The sequence below is a fragment of the Argopecten irradians genome, chromosome 16, assembly GCF_041381155.1.
Source record: "Argopecten irradians isolate NY chromosome 16, Ai_NY, whole genome shotgun sequence".
NCBI lineage: Eukaryota > Metazoa > Mollusca > Bivalvia > Pectinida > Pectinidae > Argopecten > Argopecten irradians.
In genome coordinates, this window is record NC_091149.1 from 3,900,074 (window position 1) to 3,927,270 (window position 27,197).

General features: G+C 34.7%; 1 protein-coding gene across 1 annotated transcript in view; it reads left to right on the top strand.

The window, feature by feature from the left end:
* The window catches only part of LOC138310401 (titin homolog), a 76,946-nt gene that overhangs the window by 25,227 nt on the left and 24,522 nt on the right, over positions 1-27,197 (top strand). The window contains 1 exon segment of the mRNA XM_069251613.1: positions 25,588-25,740. Within this exon segment, the coding sequence (XP_069107714.1) occupies positions 25,588-25,740 (153 nt within the window).

Below are 27,197 nucleotides of genomic sequence, written 5' to 3' on the forward strand. Positions count from 1 at the left end.
GAGGTTGTAGGGGACTTATAAAGGGTATAGCGGGAACACATACAGGTGACAAATGGGGCTTATAGATGTAAGGGCTTATAGAAGGGCTTAATGAGACAGGAGGCATATAGATTTGGATGTTATTTGTGGTAGGAGAGGGTCTTTTATATACAAGGGCTTATTAAGGAAGGGATTCAGGCTTATCGATGGTTGGGGGGGGTTAGAGCCAAGGGCTTATAGAAGTTTGAGAGGGACTTATAGAGCCAAGGGCTTATAGATGTGGGGGAGGGACTTTCAGGGGCAAGGGCTTATAGAGTTTTGAGAGGGTCTTACAGAGACATGGGCTTATAGAGGTTTGAGAGGGGCTTATAGAGCCAGGGCTTATAGAGGTTTGAGAGGGGCTTATAGAGCCAGGTCTTATAGAAGTTTGAGAGGGGCTTACAGAGACATGGGCTTATAGAGGTGTGAGAGGGGCTTATAGAGCCAGGGCTTATAGAGGTTTGAGAGGGGCTTACAGAGACATGGGCTTATAGAGGTGTGAGAGGGGCTTATAGAGCCAAGGGCTTATAGAGGTTTGAGAGGAGCTTACAGAGACATGGGCTTATAGAGGTGTGAGAGGGGCTTATAGAGCCAAGGGCTTATAGATGTGGGGGAGGGACTTTCAGGGGCAAGGGCTTATAGAGTTTTGAGAGGGGCTTACAGAGACATGGGCTTATAGAGGTTTGAGAGGGGCTTATAGAGCAAAGGGCTTATAGAGGTTTGAAAGAGGCTTATAGAGGCAGGGGCTAATAGATGAATAGGCTTGTCGAAGCAGGGAGACATATACATGTGGATGCTTATAAAGGTTTGAGAGAAGTGTATAGAGACATGACACTTGTTGGGTCAAATACGGCATTTGTAATCAATAAAACAATTATATCAATTCAACCCAAATTAAAATCTTTTATCTTGTTTTTCTGTGATGATTTGATCATATGACTATTTTGTATCATGTATATATGGAGATTATTAATTTCTCTTAGGGTTATCCAGTGTATGTATACTCTATATTTAGGAACTTATACCCTGTTGATAGGAGTTACCTCCCTTGTCCCACTCTCACTATACACCCACTATGTACCCACCTACAATAGTGATATATTGGAGAAAGTAACGATGTTTTAAACCAAAGTGACAGTGTCTATTTAAATCAGTCTGGACAGGGGTCAGATAGGAGTGGACGTTACTCACTCTTACTTTATCTGACCACACCTGGCTGGCTGTCTCATCTTATCTGCTAACAGATTTACCTGCAGGCTTGACCTTTGACCCTGGTGATGTCATCAGTGACAGCTTGCCACAGGTAGAAAGCGGAGAGGCTAGCCTACTGTTATAGTACCTCTATCTGACATAGATGTGGAGGAATACCCTCGGGAGTTTACATCTGTAATATTTGTGGCATTGTGTACATGTTCTAGTAATCATGGAGTACCATTTGCAGGTGAAAAAGTTAATTTGGAGAAAATTTCACACACCTGTTATCACGTGCTGATTTGTGTATGTGTAAGGTATATACACACGTACCGTTTGATTCCTTGGATCTGTTTATTATTCATTTGGAGTTTTTAAAATCGTACCCCATATGTGGGGAGTAATGTCTCCTCAACACTATCTATCACAGAACAGATTCTACCCAAGGATGGCGGTAAATAGTTATCCACATTAATATTCTTTGTTGTGGACATTCTCGGCCATGATTCGGGGTAAAAAGGACGGAAAGAATTTCTCCACCTGGTTCATCGGGTTTGATCACGGTAAGTCTGGTGTTTAATAATCTTTTAAGTATCCAGATTTCATTTCCAGATGGATTTATTGTCAGATGTGTATAATACAGATGAGGGAGATTATTAGGGGGAATTTGGTTAACACACAAGGATAACTATGGTATAAAGTATTGAACAAGTGCATTTAGGGATTAGGGAAGAAATGAACCGTATCTTATAGACCTACAGGGAAATTATCGTTCATCAGTAAATATATGTACACCATAACAAATTTATATAAGTAATATTAAATTCATTCATTCGATCATTCATTCATTTGTTCATTCATTTATGTAAACAGTAGCCCAGTCTCCAAAAATGTCCTCCTTTCATTCATTCATTTATTCTTTCTTTCATTCATTCATTCATTCATTCATTCATTCATTCATTCATTCATTCATTCATTCATTCTTTCATTCATTCATTCATTCATTTATTCATTCAAAATTATCAGTCATTTATTCATTTATTTGATCATTTATTCATTCATTCACTCATTCATTCATGTAACTTTTTTTTATAAGATACATATTTTCTGTAAATAGCACTCCAGTCCCCTTAAATGTCCTGTGGTAGAGTCTTGCTTTCTCTTCGAGTGAACATGGGGCTGTACATGTGGTGGCAAAGATTTAAGGACATATTACCACAAGTCCTCCACCTCTGTGTCATGAGTTCAAATCCCATGTGGGGCAGTAAGTGTGTCAGCTACTGACCACTTTTGAGGTCTGTGGTTTTACTTCGGGTACTACGGTTTTCTTCCACCTACTTAACCATGCATGTCCTTAAATGACCCTGGCTGTCAATAGGATTTGTAAAACTGAAATTGAACCGCTAACAAATAGCCTGCACCCTTAATTAACACCGACCTCTTCCTGAAGGACAATCATTATCATTACATTTCTATATCCTTACAAAACGTATAGGTTAGTTCATTAATATTTTAGAATTAACAGGGTCAATTAACATGTAGGTCAGTGAATTTATGAATAGAGGGGTCAATATATATATAGACAAAGACAGCCAATGAATTTATGGATGAGGTCATTAAACGGACAAATTTTCAATTAATTTTGTATTACTGTCACCAGTGTTTTACTGAAAAGTGAGTAATACCATATCAACACAATCACCCCTGGAGATACATTTAGACTCTTCTAAATCAATCACTAGACCAGTCCATTATGAAATTTCAGGGGTGAATGAGTAAAGGGTGTGGAAGGAGTTGTGGTGGATGAGGATGGAGTACAAAATGGCTGAATGCTTCACTCACCTCTTCAAGGAAAATATTTATGAATATCATTTCAAGTAAATGTGTATTTTCAAACATTTTTTCAAGACATTACGGTAATTGTATTATGTTAAGGTATACATGTATATCATCAAAGGAGATACAGCTAATGTTTGAAATGACCTGTGAAGTGTTGACTTACCTAATATATTGGCTTTTAATGGTTTATCAAAGATAAGAAAAACAACCAAGACAAAGATTTATTGTCGTCATATAAATAATCTTTATTGACTCTTCTACCCTCTTAATCTATAAAATACAGCATTTGAGTGTTTCAAAAATTTAACTGCCGTATTTAATCCAATTAGTGCCCCATCCCCATCAGTTCCCTCCCTCTTTCTGAGGCCTCAATTTCACTTACATTGATTTAAATATAAATTGAAATCATAAAAACCATTAAGATTTCTCTTTTTCATTTCTTTTTCAAATTGATTAATGGCTTACACTGTGCAATAATTTTGTGAAATGTTAGTCCAAATTTGATCCTATCAAGTGTCACTTCATTTTTCAATTTTTGAACTGCCTGGGCGCTAAATATTGGACCGAATACGGTATCCCCATTTTCTTGTTGGAGATTTGTACATCTTAGTTTGATTTAAAAAAAAAATCACAGATTTAGGTTTGTGAATGTTATGTGTGTCACTAGGTGAATTAGATATATGTTAAGTGGCGATGCTATCTTTACTCGGGTCACTTTCTCTGTGTAGGTATTGTTCTATATATGGTCAGCTCATTGTATAGATAGAACACCTTTATAAAATCCAATTAGGCCAGGTGATGTTTTTTCACCTAGATAGAGTTCCGAGCGTGTGGCATGCCAGCCAATATATAGTTTGTCAATATTTTCCGTGGTCATCTCTACACTGGCCAATGGTACAGAGAGTAAAACCTCAGTGGTCATCTACGTCCACTTTAGGATTTGCTGACCATCTTAAGTGAGGATATATTTGTTTTCAGTTTTCATGTGGAAATTTTTAAAGAACCAGCAATTATTACTTGATTAAATAGTAGCAGAATTGAACTTGTGGGCCAATCCTGAGCGACAAATGCTCGAGCCCAAGTCAACAATATCAATATGGCTATAGGTGTTTGGAGGGTTTTGTTGAGGTTTTGGTGGTCGCCAGGGTGGTCACTTGATGGCCTTGCATTTTCTGCTCCTCTTACATTTGGTGCGCAAGACCAAACCCTGTTTCAAGCATTAGGAGTTAAATGTTTAACAGTAAGATATGCAAACTGAAGTAAAAAAGTTGTGTCTTTAGGGGCAAAGTCATTGAGATTTTGGAAGGGAGAAATTTTGTAACGGCATCAGACTGGAGCGTTGATCATCGACGACCAGATGTAGTTCTGATGTTCTTAATACATGTATTATATAATTTAAAAATTAAAATGCAGAGAAGAATTACGCATTTGGTTGTGTCCTACATTACAAGGGGAGATGATTCAGTGACCCTTCACATATATAGAAGGGCGAGGAACATTTTCTTATAGTGTTATGTAACTCTCTAATTAGCAAGTTTTAATTTTCTAACAATTAACGAAGACCTATGATAATCAGAGATGACTAAACATGTTAATTGGTACACTAGAGTAAAGACGGAGTTTAAGTTGGAAAGTGCATCATAGAGAACAATTCCTTGGAGCTATATGTAAGTCACGACCTTCAGAGAAAATTTTGATTTTCTCAATATTAACGAAGGCCTATTACAATGAAGATAATAATGTTTAGGTTAGTATACTGCTAGAATACAGACGTAGTCTAAATGGCCTGATAGAAAGGCATGAAACATTTTCTTTGGAGTTTAAATCGCGACCTTTAAAGAAAATTTAGATTTTTTCAGTATTCACAAAAGCCTGTTACAATTCAGAGAAGACAGACAGAAAGGCATGAAATATTTTCTTAGAATTAAATAACTACAATTTAATTTCATATGTTACACTCATTTCTATTGGTTAGATATTTGAGGTTATTTTTCCATTGATCGAAAGAATTGTACGTCAAGTATTATGACATTATATATACAAAACTGTTTGCAGGGAATTTTGAAATCGGCAAAGTCATTGGCCAAACTGAATTAATGGATAAGATATCACTGCGCCACAACTCAATTTGTTTTATTGTAAAAGCAAGTAAAATCACGGAAATTTATGCCTAAGTAGTACCTGATTGAGTTATCTGAATTAACTTATAAGCATTATTCTCAATATCTTTAGGGGTTATGAATTCATAGACAAAAAACAGACAGACATTCTTTTTCATATTCTTTTTCATAGACGCGAAGAATGTCCTTCCGTTTTTTGTCTATGACTTCATAACCCCAAAAGATATTGAGAATAAAGCTTAATTTAAATAACCATCTTAAAAGCAAATTTAAGTTCTCTAAGCATTAACAAAGACCTATTATCATGCAGAGTAAAATGTAAAGTTTGGTATACTTAATGCTTAAATAAAGAGGGTGTTTAAGTGACACAAAGGAAGGTGTGAAACATTTTCGTTAGAATTACGTAACTCTTTTTTAAAATCCATTAAAGCCGTCAGCCAGACAATCTTGTCGCAACAGTAAATCATGCCATAAATAGGTCTGTGTATAGCCAGAAGTGTCCACTGTTGGCACAAGGATTTTACTGACCATTATGTATAATTAGTTCAAACTGACCAGGTATATTGACCTTTACTTCGGTCTATATTTATAGATCATTAGTTAGAGCTGACCATTAGAACTGACCAGGTTTATATTAATCTTTACTTATATATAGAGGTTAATGTATTTTACTGACCATTACATAGAGCTGACCAATGAAGAACTTGATTGACCAATCAAGAAAGAAATGACCAAAATATTGATCTTTACTATAGGTCTCTATTTTGCTAACCATTACTAAGAGCTGACCACTGAAGAACTTCACTGACCATTTAAGTTAGAAATGACCATAATATTGACCTGTTCTTAGTTCTATTACACTGGCAATGATTTAGACCGAAGTTCTGTTTGATTTTTATCATTAAGCTTTATCACAAAGATAGACATTATACATGTACTGAAACCAAATACACTTAGTTTAGACATATAGACATAATTTTTATTGTTCAAACTCACAATACATTAAAAAATGGGCGAAAAAACAAACAATGACCAGCAGCCAAAGGTCACCAACTATAAATAATGAAAAGATTTCTCTGGATTAACTGCATTGACCCCCCTGAAGACACATTTAGGATCTCCTGAATCAAAGACTAGACCAGTCCATTATGAAATTTCCAGGGTGAATGAGTTTAGTAAGGGATTGATACCCATAGGTTATATAACAGATTTGTACCCTATAGATATATATAAGTATCTGTAGATAAAGTGGGATTAGTATCTGTGGGAGCTGTAGATTTAATCCTGGTTATAAAATCAACGAGACATTTTTATTGAAGTGCTCTCATAGCTTTACAACTTCTGACATCAATATTGGCCCAGAAACTCTGTATAACTGGCTGTGCATTATCTTAACAGAAATTTAAATGGATTTTTCAATATATAAATGACATGCATGATACACAAACACAGTTGTCTTTGGTGATTTTGTATTGTAATAATAGAGTTAAACCTGTCTATAAAAGACACCAAATAGATATAGCAAAAATATCCAGTATGGACAGGTGTCCTTTATACAGAGGTCAATAATGTAGAAAATTACCCCTAAATGGGGTTGATGAGTCTGTCCTTTATAGACAGGTGTTCTTTATATAGAGGTCAATTATGTTGTAAATTGCATCCAAGTGGGGTTGATGAGTCTGTTCTTTATAGACAAGTGTCCAATATATAGAGTTGTCCATTATAGACATGTGTCCTTTATATAGAGGTTTCCTTTATAGACAGGACGTCCTTTATATAGAGTTGTCCATTATAGACATGTGTCCTTTATATAGAGGGGTCCTTTATAGAGGGTTGTCCTTTATAGACAGTTGTGTAAATTGTTTAATGTAAGTAAATTAGGATACAGAAACACATGGATGTCCATGCAACAATTTCAAAGAATCTGATCAAAAACGTCTGTTGACTTTCTTTACTACAAAGTGAACTGAATCGCTGATTCTGAATTGGCCACATGATATATGGGGTCAGCAATTTTTCTGGGTCAGAGTGAAAAGGAATTGTCGATATGATCTTTATGTCTTTTTGTATGTCTACACGACACGATACAATCTCTGAACGTTTCTTTATAATAAAGCTTTAATGTTTTCAAACATTACAATATATTTATTATTCGTTCTGGTATATCTATCGTAGAATATTATGAATAGAATGTATGAATTCAGAATGAAACAGGCTATTATTCTAGTCAAGTGAAAAAAAAAATCGAGTCATAGTCTTAAGTTACAATAAGGGACAATGTTTGTATTTGTTTTATGTTATGTTAACACAGGCAGGGTTATTTTGAAAGACATGCCATGCATGCAGGTAGAAAAAGTGGAGGAAAGTCAGAGTTCCCAGAGAAAAATCATTGGTCTTTAGTCAGGATCTATATGGCAATTACATAGGATTCAAACTCTAAACCCAGAGGTGTAGGGCTATTTGTTACATGTATTTGGCTGCCCCTCCCCCCACCACCACCACCACCACCCTCATCAAATGTTCATTATTACATGTTTATAGACATCTACTATACATGACAATTACTTGTAGAACTTCATGTACTGGTACCATATGATAATTAGAATGTAAAACCAGTTATACAAATTGTAAAAATCACTTTTGATGGTTCAGATGGAAGCGCGAGAGGGGTCTGAAAGTGAGAGAAATTACACACTGGACTGCCCAGAGAATACCCATGTGATTGGGCAGGCCACCCCTGACCTTGGCTTGGCGAAACACTGGTGATGGTAAACCACTACACCACCAGAATACTCTGATTTTGGAAACTTTAGTGAATATGCACGTGTGTGTTAATTTAGGTGTGTGGGTGGGATGGGAATGTGGATGAGGGTGGGGATGAGGGTGGAGGTGTGGATGAGGGTGGGGTGAGGGTGGGGATGGGGGTGGGGTTTGGATGAGGGTGTGGATGAGGGTGGGGGTGAGTGGATGAGGGTGGGATGAGGGGGGGGTAAGTGTGGGTGAGGGTGGGATGAGGGTGGGGATGAGGGTGAGGGTGAGTGTGGGGATGGGGGTGGGGTGTGGATGAGGGTGGGGATGAGGGTGGGGGTGAGGGTGGGTGAGGGTGGGGATGGGGGTGGGGGTGAGGGTGGGTGAGGGTGGGGATGGGGGTGGGGTGTGGATGAGGGTGGGGATGAGGGTGGGGGTGAGTGTGGAGGTAGGGATGAGGGTGGGGATGAGGGTGAGGGTGAGTGTGGGTGAGGGTGGGATGAGGGGGGGGGAGTGTGGGTGAGGGGTTGGGGGTGAGTGTGGGTGAGGAGTAGGGATGATTCTTACAACAATTCTAGTATCAACGTGAAAAAGAAGAGTAATATTTGTGGTGATAAAAGATCATCAGGTTTGGACGGTTAAACTCCTACCAAAACAAATTTATGTCACCTTCACAGGTGAACTGACAGTAAACGATCTTCATGAATATTAATTAACTCATTCATGTGTTGACAACTCTTTTCTATAATGGAATGCAAATTATAAAAAAAAAAAAAAAGAAATAAAAAACAAACTCTTCCGAGATGTTATGATTATGAATTATAGGTAAGGAATGATTATGCGACACACCTAGTTATGAATTATCCAAGTCTCACCTGGGCAGGTAGCTAACGACATTTACCTGTGAGGAGAGAGGTGCAGTAATGCATTGTGTGCTGCACCTCACTGCTATACATAATGGTCATATTTTCCAGGTAGATGAGACATACATATCAATCTACTATCTTCAGCTTTGTAATTTAATGCGCCTCGTCATGTTTCATTCATGACGAATATTAAACTATCATCTTCACATGATTTGTCATCAAAATAAAATGTGGAATTTGCGAAATATTAATTATTCTGAATGTATATTATATTTAGCTGTGAACATAAGAATAGAATCAGGATGTTGTGGGATATTATATTTAGCTTTTAAAACAGGGAATTTATGAATTATATATATCAAATTTAGCTGTGAGGCGTCTTTTCTAAGGAACGAATGATGAGCGCTTACGGGTGATATAACAGTGCTGACACTCACTTCTGGTTGTGCTTTCTTGCAGTAAAAGTAATTAAATGCAGACTTAAGATAAAAACTAAACAAATTACTTAATTTTATGTAACTTGAGTTAAAACGTTTTAATTAGTCTGTTTCAGGCCAACACAAACATGTAGGTGTTATTTTGTTTTTGCTGAGCTAGCACTTTCGAGACTGCTCGGTGATCCTGAACATACTTGTGGTATTACTGAACCGGATCTTTACAGAAATAGTACATGTGGGAGCTAGGAAATCTCATTCCACAGTATAAAAAGGCTGATTAACAGTTACAGCTATGTATCAATGGCTAATATATCATCTTTATAGAAATACTGTCCGTATGACATTTATATTGAAAAGATCAAAGGCTACCATGTAAATATCGGTAATCTCCAGTCCATATTTTTAAAATGTTGGCTACAATGCAGATATTACTGAATCCCACAAAAAGGTATGTATTCGATAGTTATTTATATATCTTTATAGAGATATTGGTGAAAATCACCGATCAACGTTTTTAAAAAGTTGGCTACTATGCAGATATTACTGAATCCGACGATAAGTTATGTAATCAATATTTGTGTATATATCTTTATAGAGATATTGGTGAAAATCTATGGTCCATATTTTTAAAGATTTGGCTACGGTAGATGTTACTGATACTGAGCCTGACAGATAGACGTACGTATCATTATAGAAATGTATCGGTGAAATTTCCGGTCTCTCGTATTAAAGGCTGTACTGGTATTACTGAACGTGGTTATAAATCGTCTTTATAGAAATGCTGTCCATATACAGCAGTAAAAACTGGCTACCATGCAAATATTAGTGAAATACTCAATCCATAGTATTAAAAAAGCTGGCTACCATACAGTATTGCTGAACATCAGCTTATAGAAATATTGGTAAAAATCTGACTTCTCGTTGTATAAAAACCTGGCTGTAACTGGTATTATTCCGAAACCAGGTCATAGGAAAATCTCGGCCTGTTGTAATTCTAACCTGGTCATAGATCATCTAAAGACATGTGTCCATAGTATCGAAAGATAGGCTACCATGCAAATATTGGTGAAAATCTCGGCCTGTTGTATAAAAACCTGGCTATCACTAGTATTATTCTGAACCTGGCCATAAATCATCTGTATATACATATTAGAGGATATCTTCCTCGATCCACAGCATTAAAACTCCAGGTATAGTCCTGTGTTATTGATTTGTATGGCGACCGTCTGCTCCTGACGAAGACTGTAGCTAGCATGTGTTGATGTAACAGATGGACGGCTGAAACAGTGTTTTTGCGGTTAAGATCACGTTGAATTATTGATACGGATGAACAATGATAGGGACCTGCTACATCTTATTTTACAACTTGTTGTGTCTTATGGGAGAAAAAAATCAAAGTTTATACATTTAACTTATTGATTTATTGAAGCTATTGTCATGCAATCACAATTTAACATGTCTATTTAAGACCATAATATTGAAGAAAAGTTTGAGTTGAGTTTTACGTTGGGGTATTGTAAAAGTGGAAAATTATGTGAGGAAGAAAGTTTCGCCAATTAAAAGAAGGTTGTTATGTTGCGAAAACTTCCACTGCGGGAAAAGTTTGGTGAATATAAAAACTATGTTGTCAAAGTGTCGAAGTTCTATATATATCACAAAAATAACACAGACGCAAAATTGCGAAAAAGAAGCACTCGCAAATATATCCACGATTGGTAGTTTTTAGTTGTGGCGTCACCATTCAGAACGTTTAGTTTTACTCTTCCTTTTCAAGATCACATTTTCTGATGTAATTATATTTAAGTTTTACTTAATCGAGTCTTCTGATATAACTATACAAGAAGTTTTGTAGATTTTTTAGACTGATCATTCTCACTACATGCATGTACCTTCAAGTACACATTTTATGTCAATGTAAAAAATCTCTTGTACAGTTTTCTCAAATCAACTATCTTGTATTGTTCCTGAGATCTTTACAAATCTCCGACTATATAAAATTTATATGTACAAATTTCCTGACCATATTTATTACACAACGTACCACCGACACTGACCCGCTCCTTTTACACTCACTGCGTACGTTGCTTCTCACTAAAAGCTATTCTGTGGTTTAATTATTTTATGTGGGTGATTATCAAATGCACAAAAACAGTCAAATGATACACAATCCCTTCAAGTCCTCGGACCAGGAATTGAACCCAGGTCCCTGGGTGATAACTTACGGCTTTACTGACTGAGCCAAAGATGCATGCTCCGTCAGCTTAGTGACAGAGATGTATTTAACAAATGCAATTCACTTTTAGGCATGACATGTAAAGCTACAATAGGGCGAGTGGTTAAGGTGTCCCGACATATGACCTCCCGACATATGACCTCTACTTCTCCTGCACCTTTAGGTTGCAAATTTGAAACCTACCTGGGGCAGTCGCAAGTCACATGATAACTCACTCACAGGAAGTTAACTGACCAGTGGTCAGCGGTGCTCAATACATAATGTGCCTGGAGACTATAAATACATTAGGATCATGCCTTTTTATGTTCTAGGGGCACTAGGTAATAACGGAGAACAATAAAATCTGCCAGAAATAAATTGCACCTCGATGTTGTCATTAAACCCCGGGGCGCTGGCCGAGGTGACGATAACGGTGTCTATATAACATGTTTGTTGTATGAACTGCCGACTTCTATTGTGGTGTTATATAAATGTCAAAAAATAAACAACAACAAATCTCGTCATTTGCTTCCGTTGTCATAAATGTAAGTTTTTCATAAGTTTATATATATATTTACTAATTAACATTATGTATACATTTTACTGGAATGTAGGATTTTACAAAAAATATCAGCACCTACAGCTACAGCTTATTACACTTTAATAATAAATGAATGAAGCTTTTAGCAGATTTTTACAAACGGGCTGTGGGGACCGAGTGGATAAGATGTCCCAACATATTACTTCTGGGTTGCTTGTTCAAATCCCATGTGGGGCAGTTACCAGGTATTGAAACACTGGTCGGTGGTTTTTCTCCAGGTACTGCGGCTTTCATTCACCAACAAACCTGGCATGTGACACTGACTGTTAATTAATAGCTAGGACACTATACTTATAAGATGAAAAAAAAAAAGAAAACTTCTACAAACAACCTGTTGCAATGTCGTCCGTTATAAAATTCATTGATTTTCAAAGCTTAATAGGATAGGATTTTCATTTCTGTGGAGGGGGTTAGAAAAAATATCTATGCCTTAAAAAAGGTATACAGTGAAACTTGTCTTTAAAGACCACCCAAAAAACAATGATCAAGGGTTTTTAAGGTCAAGTGGTCTTTTTACACAGGTTAGCTTGTAGTGAAATTCTGTATTTGCTTATTACAGAGTTATCAGCCCTTGTGGGTAGGTATTGATTGAGACGTCATGTGTTTACGAGCGTAACAATATACTTTTCTTCAACTTTACGATGTCAATTGTGCTTACAAAATGATGACGTAACAATCGATACCTACCCGCAAGGGAGCTAACTCTTTCATATGCAAATAAAGAACAGAACAGGTTCCAACAGTTGGAATAGATCATTTGGAACCATAAGCTAGAAAGTGGTCTTTTTTGGCAGGTGGTCACTATACAGAGGTGTTTGCTAACGCAGGTTTTATGATAGCTTGTGTGATGTTATTGGGCTATCGGTGTATTTTATCATTTTAAAGTATTGCAAGTAAAATGACCTTTGTTGTATGAAAGGTGGTAATGTCACTGAGACTTTCCTGTGTAGGCTGTCAGACTGAAAGGAAACTGCTCAGACTTTCCTGAGTAGGCTGTCAGACTGAAAGGAAACTGCTCAGACTTTCCTGTGTAGGCTGTCAGACTGAAAGGAAACTGCTCAGACTTTCCTGTGTAGGCTGTCAGACTGAAAGGAAACTGCTCAGACTTTCCTGAGAAGGCTGCCAGGCTCAATAGAAGCTGAGGCTTTTCTCAGATTAGGCTGTCAAACTCAGACTTTCCTGAGTAGGCTAGCTGCCAGGCTCAATGAAGCTCAGAGGCCTTTCTCGGAGTAGGCTGGTAAACTGAGACTTTTCTGAGTAGGCTAGTGCCAGGCTCAATGGAAGCTCAGAGGCTTTTCTTGGAATAAGCAGTCAAACTGGAACGTTCCTCAGGATAAGTTGTCTGGCTGAATGGAAAATTTTTCCTGAGTAAGCTATTGGGTTGAAAGGAGGCTATAGATTTACTGATGAACAGGTCAAGCTTAACTGCATGGTACTGTGTAGCCCAGACTAGAACATTAGTTACGACTCCTGAACAGCTTTGTCCCTCGAACATTTTCTTTACCAAGGTTCACTTCCCTCGATTGATGTTATGGCCTGTTAATGTTGGGTAGATTTCAATACTAGCTCTATCTACATCTATTGAGAATGTTGACAGCAATTGACGCAGTGAGAAAACCTTGATTGTGTGTGTCCTGAAAGTCACCTGAGTGTTTACATTGATGCCATGCTGTTTGCTTTTGAACAGTTCGGGGTTTGACGTTTTAAGTCGGTGAAACACGATACAAAGTTTATTAAACAGATGTTTTACCTGGCTGTCGACACCCAGAGGTGAAAATGTCACTTACTCGGTAGGTACAAAGCAATGGTTGGTCGTTGTATAAAGACATCAGGAATGTAACCAGAAACTTATGTTTGAAATGAGAGTTTGTGGTTTCGGTACCTTGTCAGGTCTATATTTATAGATTATCTATACAAAACCAGTTTTTTGTACCCCGAGTCTGGGGTTACAAACTTCTTCTGTACACACTTTAAATGGGAAGTATTTATATTACACTGTTTATATGACACTGTTTTGAAATTTAATTCACAGGATACCGACGTGGTTATCTGAGAAATATTATATCTTAGCATATTTGATTTCATATGATAATTGTAACTACAAAATTTAGGGAAACAATTTTTGTTTCTTTACAAGAAGTTGACCTGAGGTTTCAGGTGCTGATCTCAATTATATGTTTTAATGCATTGTCATCGTCAGTCTCAGGGAAAAAAATTTCCTTAGGGGAGAGGGAAGAAAATGTTAAACAGGAACTTCAGATTTATTTCTTTATTGAGTTATTTAAACCTTTAAGACTATGAGGAAAATATCAAATGTTGCTGTGTTCATCCAGAATTATCAAACAACTGTACCATATTTCAGTTGTTTATTCTTCAATGAACTCTAAATCAACAAAAAAATCAAGTATACTATAAGCTTTATTCTTTTAACATTAACTGGAAAACATTTAAGTTATATAACTTTTACAAACTTTCAATGGCCCAGATGTAAAGTGCACAAGGGGTCGGAAACCAGAGTACTTGGAGAAAACACATGTGTGATCGGGCAGCTGGATAGCAGCAAACATAGTTGTGCTGAACAGGTATAAATTTGTATTTCGTAAACGTACATGTCAAAATTTGCAATTAACGCAAGGGCATAGATGTCTATATGATGTCTATGTTTTTGATTCATGGTATCAAAGCTGACCAAAAATCTGCACTTGTTTGTTTATTAAAGTAATTGCACTCCAGGAGCTAAAGGATGCTATGTATGTGTGTACGTGACACCGAACTGCAAAACAATCGGTTCATTAAAACGTTAATAACATATATCACATTTTCTATCTAAAACGAACCTGAAATTTGCCATGTACGATACCTTTTGGTCACATATGGCTTAATTCCTTTCCCTAGATGTATTCATAACGTTCAAAGAATACCTTCAGCTGTATCGTTACTATGATATTTAGATATAAGGTCTATAGCTCCTGTGTGATAGGAAGGAAGGTAATGAAAGAGGTGTGTTGACCTAGGATTACATTTATAGCCGTCCAGGGCAGATTCCCCGATAGATGGATTATTGTTTGTGGGCGTAATGATATCTGTGTCTAAAACGTCACCCAATTCTAGGTATTACTCCATCTTAAGTAAAGACCAAAAGGTATTTAGGTCAAATCTTAAAGCATTTTAAAGGTTTCATTTGTAAAATTTAATTTTATCACATTTTTTATTAATCATCAAAGATACGAATTGACCCTAGAAAACTTTTTTTTTTGTATTTATTAGAAAATGTTTTTGAATTAGAGGTTGACAAATCTTTGGCCTATTATCTGACCATTGTGAGTGTCCCCTTGAGAGTGGGATCCCGGTGGCGAAGGAATTTGGCCCAATGATCTAGATTTAATGGTCATTATCTGTGTATATACGCCTTGTCCTAAAACTCTGGAATTTTTAAGTGGTCACCTTATTTAGAGGAAAGAAGGTCTTATATATATATTTACCTACTTAATTTGTTATGAGATTTATATACAACATATCAAGTTCCCCTCCCCCAAGTCTCAATCACTTCTAATATTGTATTTTGTTAGTAACTCAAAGATTCACCCAAATTTTTCAAATTCTTCGAAAAACATGGTTTTATATATATCATACCACGAACTCACAATCTTAAGATGGAGGGGTAGTAGTAGTATTGACATCTTAATATCACAACCATCTCAGCCGTTTGTTTTTACTTGAAATTATATATATACAAATTTTATAATCTAAAACGAACCTGAAATTTGCCATGTAGATCCGATACCTTTTGGTCACATATGGGGCTTAATTCCTTTCCCTTAGATGTATTCATAACGTTCAAAGAATACCTTCAGCTGTATCGTTACTATGATATTTAGATATAAGGTCTATAGCTCCTGTGTGATAGGAAGGAAGGTAATGAAAGAGGTGTGTTGACCTAGGATTACATTTATAGCCGTCCAGGGCAGATTCCCCGATAGATGGATTATTGTTTGTGGGCGTAATGGTATCTGTGTCTAAAACGTCACCCAATTCTAGGTATTACTCCATCTTAAGTAAAGACCAAAAGGTATTTAGGTCAAATCTTAAAGCATTTTAAAGGTTTCATTTGTAAAATTTAATTTTATCACATTTTTTATTAATCATCAAAGATACGAATTGACCCTAGAAAACTTTTTTTTTTGTATTTATTAGAAAATGTTTTTGAATTAGAGGTTGACAAATCTTTGGCCTATTATCTGACCATTGTGAGTGTCCCCTTGAGAGTGGGATCCCGGTGGCGAAGGAATTTGGCCCAATGATCTAGATTTAATGGTCATTATCTGTGTATATACGCCTTGTCCTAAAACTCTGGAATTTTTAAGTGGTCACCTTATTTAGAGGAAAGAAGGTCTTATATATATATTTACCTACTTAATTTGTTATGAGATTTATATACAACATATCAAGTTCCCCTCCCCCAAGTCTCAATCACTTCTAATATTGTATTTTGTTAGTAACTCAAAGATTCACCCAAATTTTTCAAATTCTTCGAAAAACATGGTTTTATATATATCATACCACGAACTCACAATCTTAAGATGGAGGGGCTGTAGTAGTATTGACATCTTAATATCACAACCATCTCAGCCGTTTGTTTTTAATTGAAATATTATAGGAAATATTATAACTGGAAGTTCACAATATCCTGAATGTGCCTCTGTAGATCCCAATGGACACTATGGGTAAATACTTTCAGATATGGGAGTTTCTGCACAATTAGCCAGACTGAGAAAATGTCTTCCATCCAATTTCACTTTCCCTTGAGGCTGTTTTCGTACCTAGTACGTTCACCTTAACGTGTAAACTCCTGATAAACTAGTATGTTACTGTTTTCATTGTAAACAGATGGTTAATGTGCCACATTTCTTTTCTATTGTTCGGCATTCCATATCGCGGCTCCTGAATGCCAAGGGCAAATAATCCTTACCTGTCCTAAATTGTAGCGGTTTAATACTTTATACACGTAATAGATACTCAAGGTAAGCTGATTTGTTTTAAATCTGTATAGTTTAGATTTAAAGCATGCTGGGAATGAAATGTTCTGTGGTTTTCTTAGGGTTGGTCTGTTGGTCTTCAAAAAACATCAGAATACACATGATATATATATGCATTTTTTTTGTGTCGCAGCTGAAATGCAATGGGTTCAATATTGGTCAAAATCGGCCAATATTTGTAAGAGTTATGGGACTATAAAATCATCAAAACAGATAAGTCTATTGATTCTGCTCGATAACTTTATTAATTATCGTCCATTTTCAACCAAATTTAGTATATTGCTTTATATTAATGAGATCTCGGAATGGTTTGATACTGGTCAAAATTCATCAATATTTGCAAGAGTTACGGGACTTGATAACTTCACCTAATTATTAACAATATTTTCAACTGTAAATAACTATTTTTTTGTGATGCTGTGCAGGCAACACATCCACTTCCATGGAATTCTTATTTTCGTTTAAGAAGTGATAAGAAATATAATGTACATTGTAGAAATGGTCTCCTTAGCCATGTGGTCTTAATTAATACACAGGTAAAATCAAACCTGTCTATAAAGACCACCTTCTAAGAGACAAAGGAAAATTGTCTTTATATCCAAGTGGTCTTTATACACAGTCAAATCAAACCTGTCTATAAAGACCACCTTTTAAGGGACAAAGGAAAATTGTTAAATGATGTCGATTCAGGACATTTTGGAACCTAAGAAAGTGGTCTTTATTTAAGCATTAAAATGGCATTCATACTGACATAATTGCCAACTGAATGCAGTTCAATGCTTATATTTACATTTCACAACAATTTTATAATGAAATGGCAAGATAATTCATTATCATCATAGTAGGAACATTCAATAGAACAGTCATCTTCTGTGATTGCTCACACAACAATTGTGATGTCACAATCATAATGACGTCATAATCAGGGGATGGTAGTTCATAGGCTGATGAATGCCAACTGCGCTTGGTAAAGTTACATAGTGGGACGGCAGTGAAATGTAAATATATATAAAGAGAGGTGATTGGTAAGGCATGTTTTACTGGTTTACTGTAACAGATAGGTGATGACCATTCTTGAATCTTACCGAAACCTATAATAAAAAACCCTGGCACAGACAATTAATTGGACCACCTGGGCACCAAATACGGACTAAGGGCTTTAATAGTGTCCCGACACAGGCCTACTCAATTATCTATTAGGCCAAAGAGGACATCAAAGGCCACTTATCAGGTTAACGAGATTGACCAATTGTACAGGTGTAATGGCTGCTTAGACAGGTGAGAGAAAACCTCGTCAGTACAGGTATTGAACCACCAGATCTATCTTAGTGTCTGTGCTGGAGGGTGAATCTGTGTTTACGTAAAGTTAAATACAGATTTGAGATAAAGCAGACTCTATTTTAGTATCAAATCTCTTGTTTATATTAATAATATCAAAGAATATTTATTATTTATGTCACAAAAAAAACAACCTTTAAGCACAGCAAAAATATTTTAAGTGTTACCGAAGTCTTGGGTGTTAAGTTGGCCTCAACTCGTATTTTAGCTTCTTTTGCAATATGAATTAAACTGATTTAATTACCATTATATCTTAAGTAAATTTACTTTTAGCCTTGTTGTGAAAAAAAAGTATTGAAATCACTTATTTACCAATAAAACTTTATATCAAACCTGATTACTAAAAAGTCACTTGATGGCAGAGTGGGTAAGATATCCTGACATATTATATCACCAGAAAAAAAGAGTGCATTGCAAGTTCTGAACCATTTCACCCAATTTGGGAAATTTTCAGGCATACTGACTACTGGTCAGTGGTTTTTCTTTGGGTACTCTGGCTTTCTTTTAATAATTCTAAACCTGGTACATCTTTAAATCTCCTTGGTATTAAACAAAACTACATATCAAAAATACTTGACCTTAATCTTAAAACAATAATATGTAAAATAGACATTCCTCAATCAGTAAGGTTATATTTGACATTTAAGAGGTTAACACGTGATGTTGTAAAGAATCATGAGATATTAAATGTACAATTAAACATCACATGTAAGAACCCTTAATTGACTTTTATAGTTAGGATTAAAGAATTTAAAAGCCCAGACTATTAACCTCCGTATATATACTTGAGGTCTACAATTAGTGAAAATGACAGCTGAGAAATAGGGTAAATACATTTGAGAAAGCAATTAAACAATTAATTGATTTAAAATTAAGCTATTGACAAATGTGAGATGACAGGACACACAAAGTGGTAGATTTCAAAGGAAGGAAGAATGTGAGGTCAATTTATTACATACATAGTTACCATATTTTACCCAAATAGCACTTAGAAAATTGAAAAAAAGGAAGTGCTTAGTAGAACTAAATTTTGACTAACCATTCATAAAAGTCAGATTGTAAAAAGGAATCAAATAAAGAAACTTAAGATTTTCATATGTTATAAGTCTGCATTTAATTTTAGGTCAGCCTCAATAAAAATGGGAAGGGCGCTTATAGGGATCAGGACACTTATTGGGACCAATATGATAATCAAACCCATTGATGCTTTGAGGCTCTAGTTTTAAAAGAGTTCAAATTTGCTCCCAGGAATGATGAAGGTAATTTGGGTCCAGAGATGTCAAATTAAGTGGACCTCCTGAAAAAAAACCAAGTCAATAGAATTAAGAGTTTATGTTTGAGTAGCAATATTACAAGATATTCAACATGCGAGGACAGTTACCTATGGAAAAAAAAAGGAAAATAAAAGAGAGATAGAGAGGAGACATTGTAAAGTAAAAGGAAAGGATTGAAATGGAGTTAATTTACTTTGAACAAATTGAGCATGAAAGCAGAAAAGATTGATTTAGAAAGATAACAAATGATTAAGGAGTGTACCATGGATAATATGTTCAGATATTGATAATTTTAGATATGATGAACACTCAGGAACAGGAGATGTATATTTGTTTGACAATCTAATACGGCTCGGATCTCCGATTACTTTGACTGGTTCTCACAGACCTGTTATATGGTGAACCAGTTCGGTGATATGTGAAGCGAGAACGATGATAAAAGCATAAACGGCTATAATCACTGGTGTGTTTTATGTGATCGAGTGGGTGAGAGACAGGAAATACTACTTATACCTTATACATACGTTGGTATTATCACTTTATCATATATACAGGGTTTTATATCCCTGGTACATGACATAGGCCATTTGCATATTGTTGATATGCTGTAGTTAAGATAAAGCATATCATGGGTTTTGTTTGTATTTACTTTACTTTACAATCAGGGTCATTAAAGGACATGCTAGCTTTAGGAGATGAAAGAAAGCCATGTTCTCAGAAACAAACCATATAATCTAGAGAGTGAGTGCGCCACATAATAATGATAATAACATGCGATTCAAACTCAAATCTAGCGGGTGGAGGACTAGTGACAATATGTTGGAACAAGAATTAATTTCCTAGCAAATATTACATTTTAAACAGGATTCATGCAGGTCTCTAAATTAAAATCTCAATCTTCAAAACAACTTTGTTTTGTTTGCTTCTTCATTGAATTACCTTTTCGTTCTTAGCATAACAGAGTTATCTCCCTTGTGGAATGACATTTTTGCATAACAGAGTTATCTCCTTTGTGGAAAGGCATCTTTGAATAATAGAGTTATCTCCCTTGTGGAATGACATCGTTGCATAACAGAGTTATCTCCTTTGTGGAAAGGCATCGTTGCATAACAGAGTTATCTCCCTTGTGGAATGGCATTGTTTGCGGGGTCATTACTTTGTGACATCCACGTTGTTTTATCTGAAAAATATGACATTATCCTCACAAACACAATGATGATATGTATGATATATATATGATGTAGGTTGTCAGATCCTGATCAGCAATAAAAAAGTGAATCAATGTATACTTCACTAAGTTTCTATATATATATAAAAAAAACTCAATATACAATTGACATTGTTTAAAGACCAGTGTGCCAGGGAGTTTTTCATTGGCATTTGTGATAAATTGAAATTCTTTCACTCTAATAGACAAACTAAATGATTCCATATCAAAAACTTCAGTGACATCATTGGCCTGGAATCCATAATCTAAAATGTCAAAAATAAAATCCCATTATATTTTATTTTAAAGATCATCTAAATGACATATCTATGTCTCTAACATCTATATATATACTGTATATAGTATCACCTGTCTATAAAGAACACCCAGTGGACAGAGGAAATTTATGCTATTTTACCAAGTGTTGAAATTGACCATTTTAGACCCTGAGAAAGTGGTCTTATTAAGCAGGTGGTCTTTATACAGAGGTAGTCACTATAAAGCAGGGTTTACTGCACTCTGAATATGAATGTAGAGCTACAGTTAATTTGCATTTAACATTTGCCCTTTTCATACATGTTTTATAGTGCATGGGGCTCAAAAGGGTAATATAATTATCAAATAACCATTTTGGACATATATATCTTAATTATATTTATCTAAGGCAACAGAGAAGGTCACTTATTGCAAAAAGAGACTGTTTTAAGGCGGCCCTTGTTTACTAATGTTATTGTGGACAAACCATCAGAAGGTATTGATCTCTCACTTACAGTACATATCGAAGCTTATCAGGTAGAATTTGCCACTTAATGAATTATTAATTGACATGTGAATCGACTGTAAAAGTAATTGTATAGCTCTTATTATCCAAGATAAACTGAAGTTGAAAAGAATATTCGATGAAAGGTATAAAACTAAAACATTCAGTAAAATGAAATGGATTTCTTATTCTTGAATGTATAAAATTCCTTTTTTGATACAAATAGGAAGGTTTTGGGAAATATAATTGCCATAGTTTTATTGAAAATGCTTTATAATATGTGAGTGATGTGTTTTTAGCTTTTAAGTAACAATGTTTCCGGGTTTTCTCAAACTTCTTATTGACCATGCTCTGTGGATTTCTCAAGCTTTTCAGTGAAATTGTTCTGTAGTTTCCCAAGCTTCTTGATGACAATGTAACGTGTGATGTTGTGATAATTGATAGTTAGATCCCAGACTTTTCCAGTGTACTCTAGCACATTGTTAAACTGATCCTTTTGTGTGTCAGTTTGGTTCGTCTGAGACGTCTACAGTGAATACTGTATTTGCTCACTCGTCAATTTATTTTTTGTTTCTCTACGACCTTCAATCTAGTCTACAACCTTCAATCCAGACATTTAGGAGCTAATTGTGTAATAAGATATCACTTGTTTCACGTTTTATCAATTAAAAATAAATAAAATGAAATAATTGTTATTCAAATACAGAATTTTGCTTATCAGAGATAATGATTGTTTCTTCAAAGCGATATTTAAATATGTTTTTCAATCTAACTGCTGTATATTTGTGTTGACATTTTTCAGACTATCAGAGCATATAAATCCTTACCTACCACATTAAAAAGTTCATCCAAATACCTTAAAGTGTTAAATGTGTGATGGATTATTAAACAATCGTTTACCTTGAGTAAGTTTGATGGTTCATCTGATGGGTTTATCTGGTATATTATTATTGTAATGATCTTTGACTACTAACTAAGGCAAAGAAAGCATAGAGAGCAAGGGAGATAACTTTGGTGGGTTAAAATAAGAAGGATATAACAAGTACAGGTATATCAATTTAGGAGAAAGGAATGGAAAAGGGATGTGACGTTTGGAAAAAAATTATTCATAAAGGGGAGATAATTTAATGGAAAAGTAATCTAAGGGGAGATCATCTTATGGGATTAGGATGTAAAGGTTAAAAAAGGGAAATAAATCAAGCAGGAATGGAGTTATCAAAAGTGTAATGGTAATTTATTGTAGTGATTAAATCAAGGGGAGGTAATTCAATGGGAGATTAATGTATGGTGATCATTTAAGGGGAAGGATCAATATTAATAAAGTAAAGGGACTATTTCAGGGGGAGATAAATCATTCTATTGATCATAGAAAGGGACAATTTCAGGGGATCTTATCAAAGGGCGATTATTTAGTTTAGCCATTGGCTTGCAGTTCTGGATTCAGGAAAATCGCATTTATCATTACATTGCTATCTTCGAGACCCTCATGGTGTGGACAGTATTGAGATGTTGTTATCAACAAGTAAACAAATCACACTGTTGACCAGTAGATAGTGTTTGCAAACATGAAGGATTGGTTCGTTTAGGATGATTATGTTACCTGGCTGGACAGGTGTTGCGGTCATTACAGCTAACCAACTCTTTGACCTTTAATAAGAGATTCTTTTTCCAGCCATAAAATTTATCGTTGATTTGCTCAGTCCTGATTTGTTATGAGCAGCAGAATTAAATTCACATATATAATAAATTAGCAGTCACGACTGTTCATGTCTGAGAATATATACATTAAATGTCTAAAATGTAACCGTGCCTTGTATAATGAAGGCTGTTAATTTATAGAAACCTGTCTATAAAGACAACCTTAGGGACATGAAAAATGAAGCTGTGGTCTTATACACAAGTTAAAAATGGTCATTTGGGATCCTATAAAAGTTGTCCTATAAAACAGGTGGTCTTTATACAGAGGTGGTTGCTAAGGTAGCTGTAACTGTAGTTAAAAATGAGAGTTTTGACTTTGACAGGAGTTAAGAATGCTAATAATCTCCACCACTTAACTCCAGTTAAACATGTCATAGCAACTACCTCTATATAAAGACCACCGGCTTAATAAGACCAATGTTTTAGGCTCAATGTTTACACAATTTGACCTGTGTACAAAGGCCACTTCACAATACAGACCATTTTTCTTGGACTTGTGGGTGGTCTTTATAGACAGGTTTGACTTTACATGCAATATAACATTAATTACAATCAATAATACAATGTATTGTATTGTAAAATTCTAATATACATGTACTTTAGTGAATGTTTTCATATATCCTAACTATGCTGTGATAAGTTAATAAGAGACACATGAACCTGTCAAACCCTCGTTTAATTACCACTCCTAGTTGATGATCGTTATCTAGATCTGTACCAGGTCAACTTGTGATGAAGTATGTAAATTAGGTCACAACGATGGAATAAATTTCATGTTTGAATTCACAATAACACTTGGATGTATAAATTTAACATATGTGGAATGCTTCACATTTCTGTGACAGCTTGGAATTTTATAAACAAAACATTTCTGCCCTTATTCAAGTGTAAATTTATTTGATTAATTTTTATGACATTTCTTGAATTACCTTGTAATATACCGGTATTTTGCTCTCTAATTATATATAGAGTATATTTCTTTGAGTACTTCCACAAAATGATTTTTGATTTGTTGTTTAGCATCATAACAGATTTCTGGTAAAACTTGTTTCATAAAACTATTTTTAAAACAGATTAATTTTACATTTGTTACATTTTTCAATACAATTTTAAATTATGTCAAACTTGTGATTTTAATTGACATTAGAAAGATCTGCATGCAAAGCAAATTAAAAAAAAATAAAAACGTTTGTGAATAACACATTGATCAACTTAATTGATTTTTTTAAGCATGAATTGAATCAGAGTTTTTCAAAAAGAAAATGATATTTTTTGTGATAATCTTAGATGTTTAACAAAGTTTGAAAATAAGAAACCAGTTGGAAAACGATAGTAACATTTATAAGCATTAACTAAAATGGACGTAAATCTGACAAATAATTACTAAAATCATGTGGAGACAGCTAAAATATATCATTAAATTTGTTGATAAGTAAATATGGAGATCAATTTATGACTTTTTGTTAATTATTGAAGTAAATATAAACCAAATGTTTTAAAGTTATAAAATAATCTCTTAAGTACTGTACATAATTGGAGCTACTGAAGTACAGCTCAGCTAGTAATAATACCGCTGGAGTTACCTCCCTTGAATGTCTAATATATTGCTCAGCTACAGAATTTTTTTCTAGTCTTTTCTTCACACCCATGACAATTTTTTATATATGATTAACTCTTCACCTGATGTGATGTTAGTTTGATTAGCAAAAAAATAGTCCTAACATTTTGTAAACAGAATTTTGGTTGCTAAGATAACCATATAAAAAGCATAATCTATTGAATCGTAAAAGAGAGCAACTCAATGACTTATAATTTAGAATGAATGGACCTAGGCTTGGTATTCAAATAATTTATGGAATTCCAGCAGAGTCTGACCTGTCTTTAGCTACCACCCAAGGGCCAAGGGACAGAGGAAAAATTTTTTTTTTATTAATTAAACCAGGTGGTCTTAACTTTATACACATGCAAGTTGAAATAATTGTGCTGAAAATTATCATTTGCGACCCTAGAAAAGTGATCTTATTTTGATTAATTAAGCAGGTGGTCTTTATACAGAGGTGGTTCACTAAAGCATGTTTTGCTGTATTTTTTTATATGAAATGGATTTATTACATAATTTTCAATTCATTTCAGATTGAACTAAGGGACTTTGCTGCTTATAATTATTAGAGCATTCAAACCAATATATACTATTTTTGAACCCTGTATAATGCATGTTTAATTATTTCTTTGTATGTTACAGTTGACCCTGTGTTGCCACCTCCTCCCCAGTTTGAGAGCGATCTATTCACCAAACCTCAGCAGGCTCCAGTTGTCATAACACCCATCCAAACAGCCAATCAAAACACTTCATTAGTTGATAAAAATACAGAAAATCAGGAAGATGATAGTCGAGGTAAGATACAGCCAAGTTGGAAGCTAGCCTTTGCGGAAATATATATATGTACTGGAATTTTTTGATTGATACAAATTAATTCATAAAAGAAAATTTAATGAACTTCCAGTTTTGTAAATTAATATATGATACAGAAAAGAAAAAAAAAAAGAAGAAAAAAAAAAGTAAAAATTTATGTGTCAGTCAAAATAATTTTTTTTTTTTTTTTTTGCAAAAATTGTGTCTGCACCATTTAAAATTTTTTGAACTTTTATTAATACCAAAGATATTTATCCTTCTTATATATTAATTATTTAACTGTGTAGGAGTATATAAAAAAAAATCATATAGGTAGAACGTACTGCAGGGTTGCCTTTGTCTATCATATAAATGGCAGAATTGCCAATCTATCATGTTGGGTAATTATTTAATTAACGCTTAGGTGTAATACAGGGAGAACAATTAGTACCTACACTGTTGTATATATCAGGATAATAAAAAAGTGTGTCACTGTGTCAAACTGTGACAAACCTGATGGACAGGTATACTGTGACCATTCTACTCACCTGTCGGGTCATCTCTACAGGTAGAAAGGGGTCCTCACCAGGTAAACAGGCAAAACACCTTTATTTAGAGTACACACAATAACAGTACACAAGTGGCACCATATAGGGAACTAAAAATACTGTAATAAAAAAAAATTAAATAATATATTTTCTCTTCAGAAAAATAAATTATTTCTTAACTTTCACTAAAAAAATTTCTTTTTATGTTTAGATTTAATTTACAAAATATAAAGACAAAAGAAAAAAAAACCATGGAAATTTATGGTGCATACCCCGTGGGGTACCTCAATTATCCCTCTCATTAAAGGTACCATTCAGATATTTAGATTATGTAAGTTAGTTGGAAATAAAACCTTACAGACAACAGCTAGCTGTAACACTGACATAATTTACTCGGCGAAACAAAGCCAGATAGACCGATTCATGTATACTTCAGTAAACCCGTAACTAACCAGAAACATAAACCCGGATTGTCCACGACTGTATAGTGAGGGTCCTTGTTTGGAAAAACCTTGGATGCATTTACATTTCCTACAAAAATGGGAAATGTACTCCGGATATTTTTCAGGACAGAGGATAAAAAATCATTTTTGGAAAAAACACAAATTTATAATCAAACAAATTTTGCAATTAGTAATTCATGGGCTTTTATCAAAAAACAAGCTGGACAATACATTATAAAGGAGCTCAACTTGAAAGGTAATTTTAATGTTTACTAATTTCATTATCATAATCAATATTTTGCATGATTATATACGATATTTAGAAATGTAATAATTGTTCATATTTTCATCATATAGGTTTGAAATTTAAGTTTTTTTTTTATAGTCATTTGATGTTAATCAATTTAAGTATGAAAATGCATTATTATGAATTATATAACATTTCAAAAAACTAATTACAATGCATATA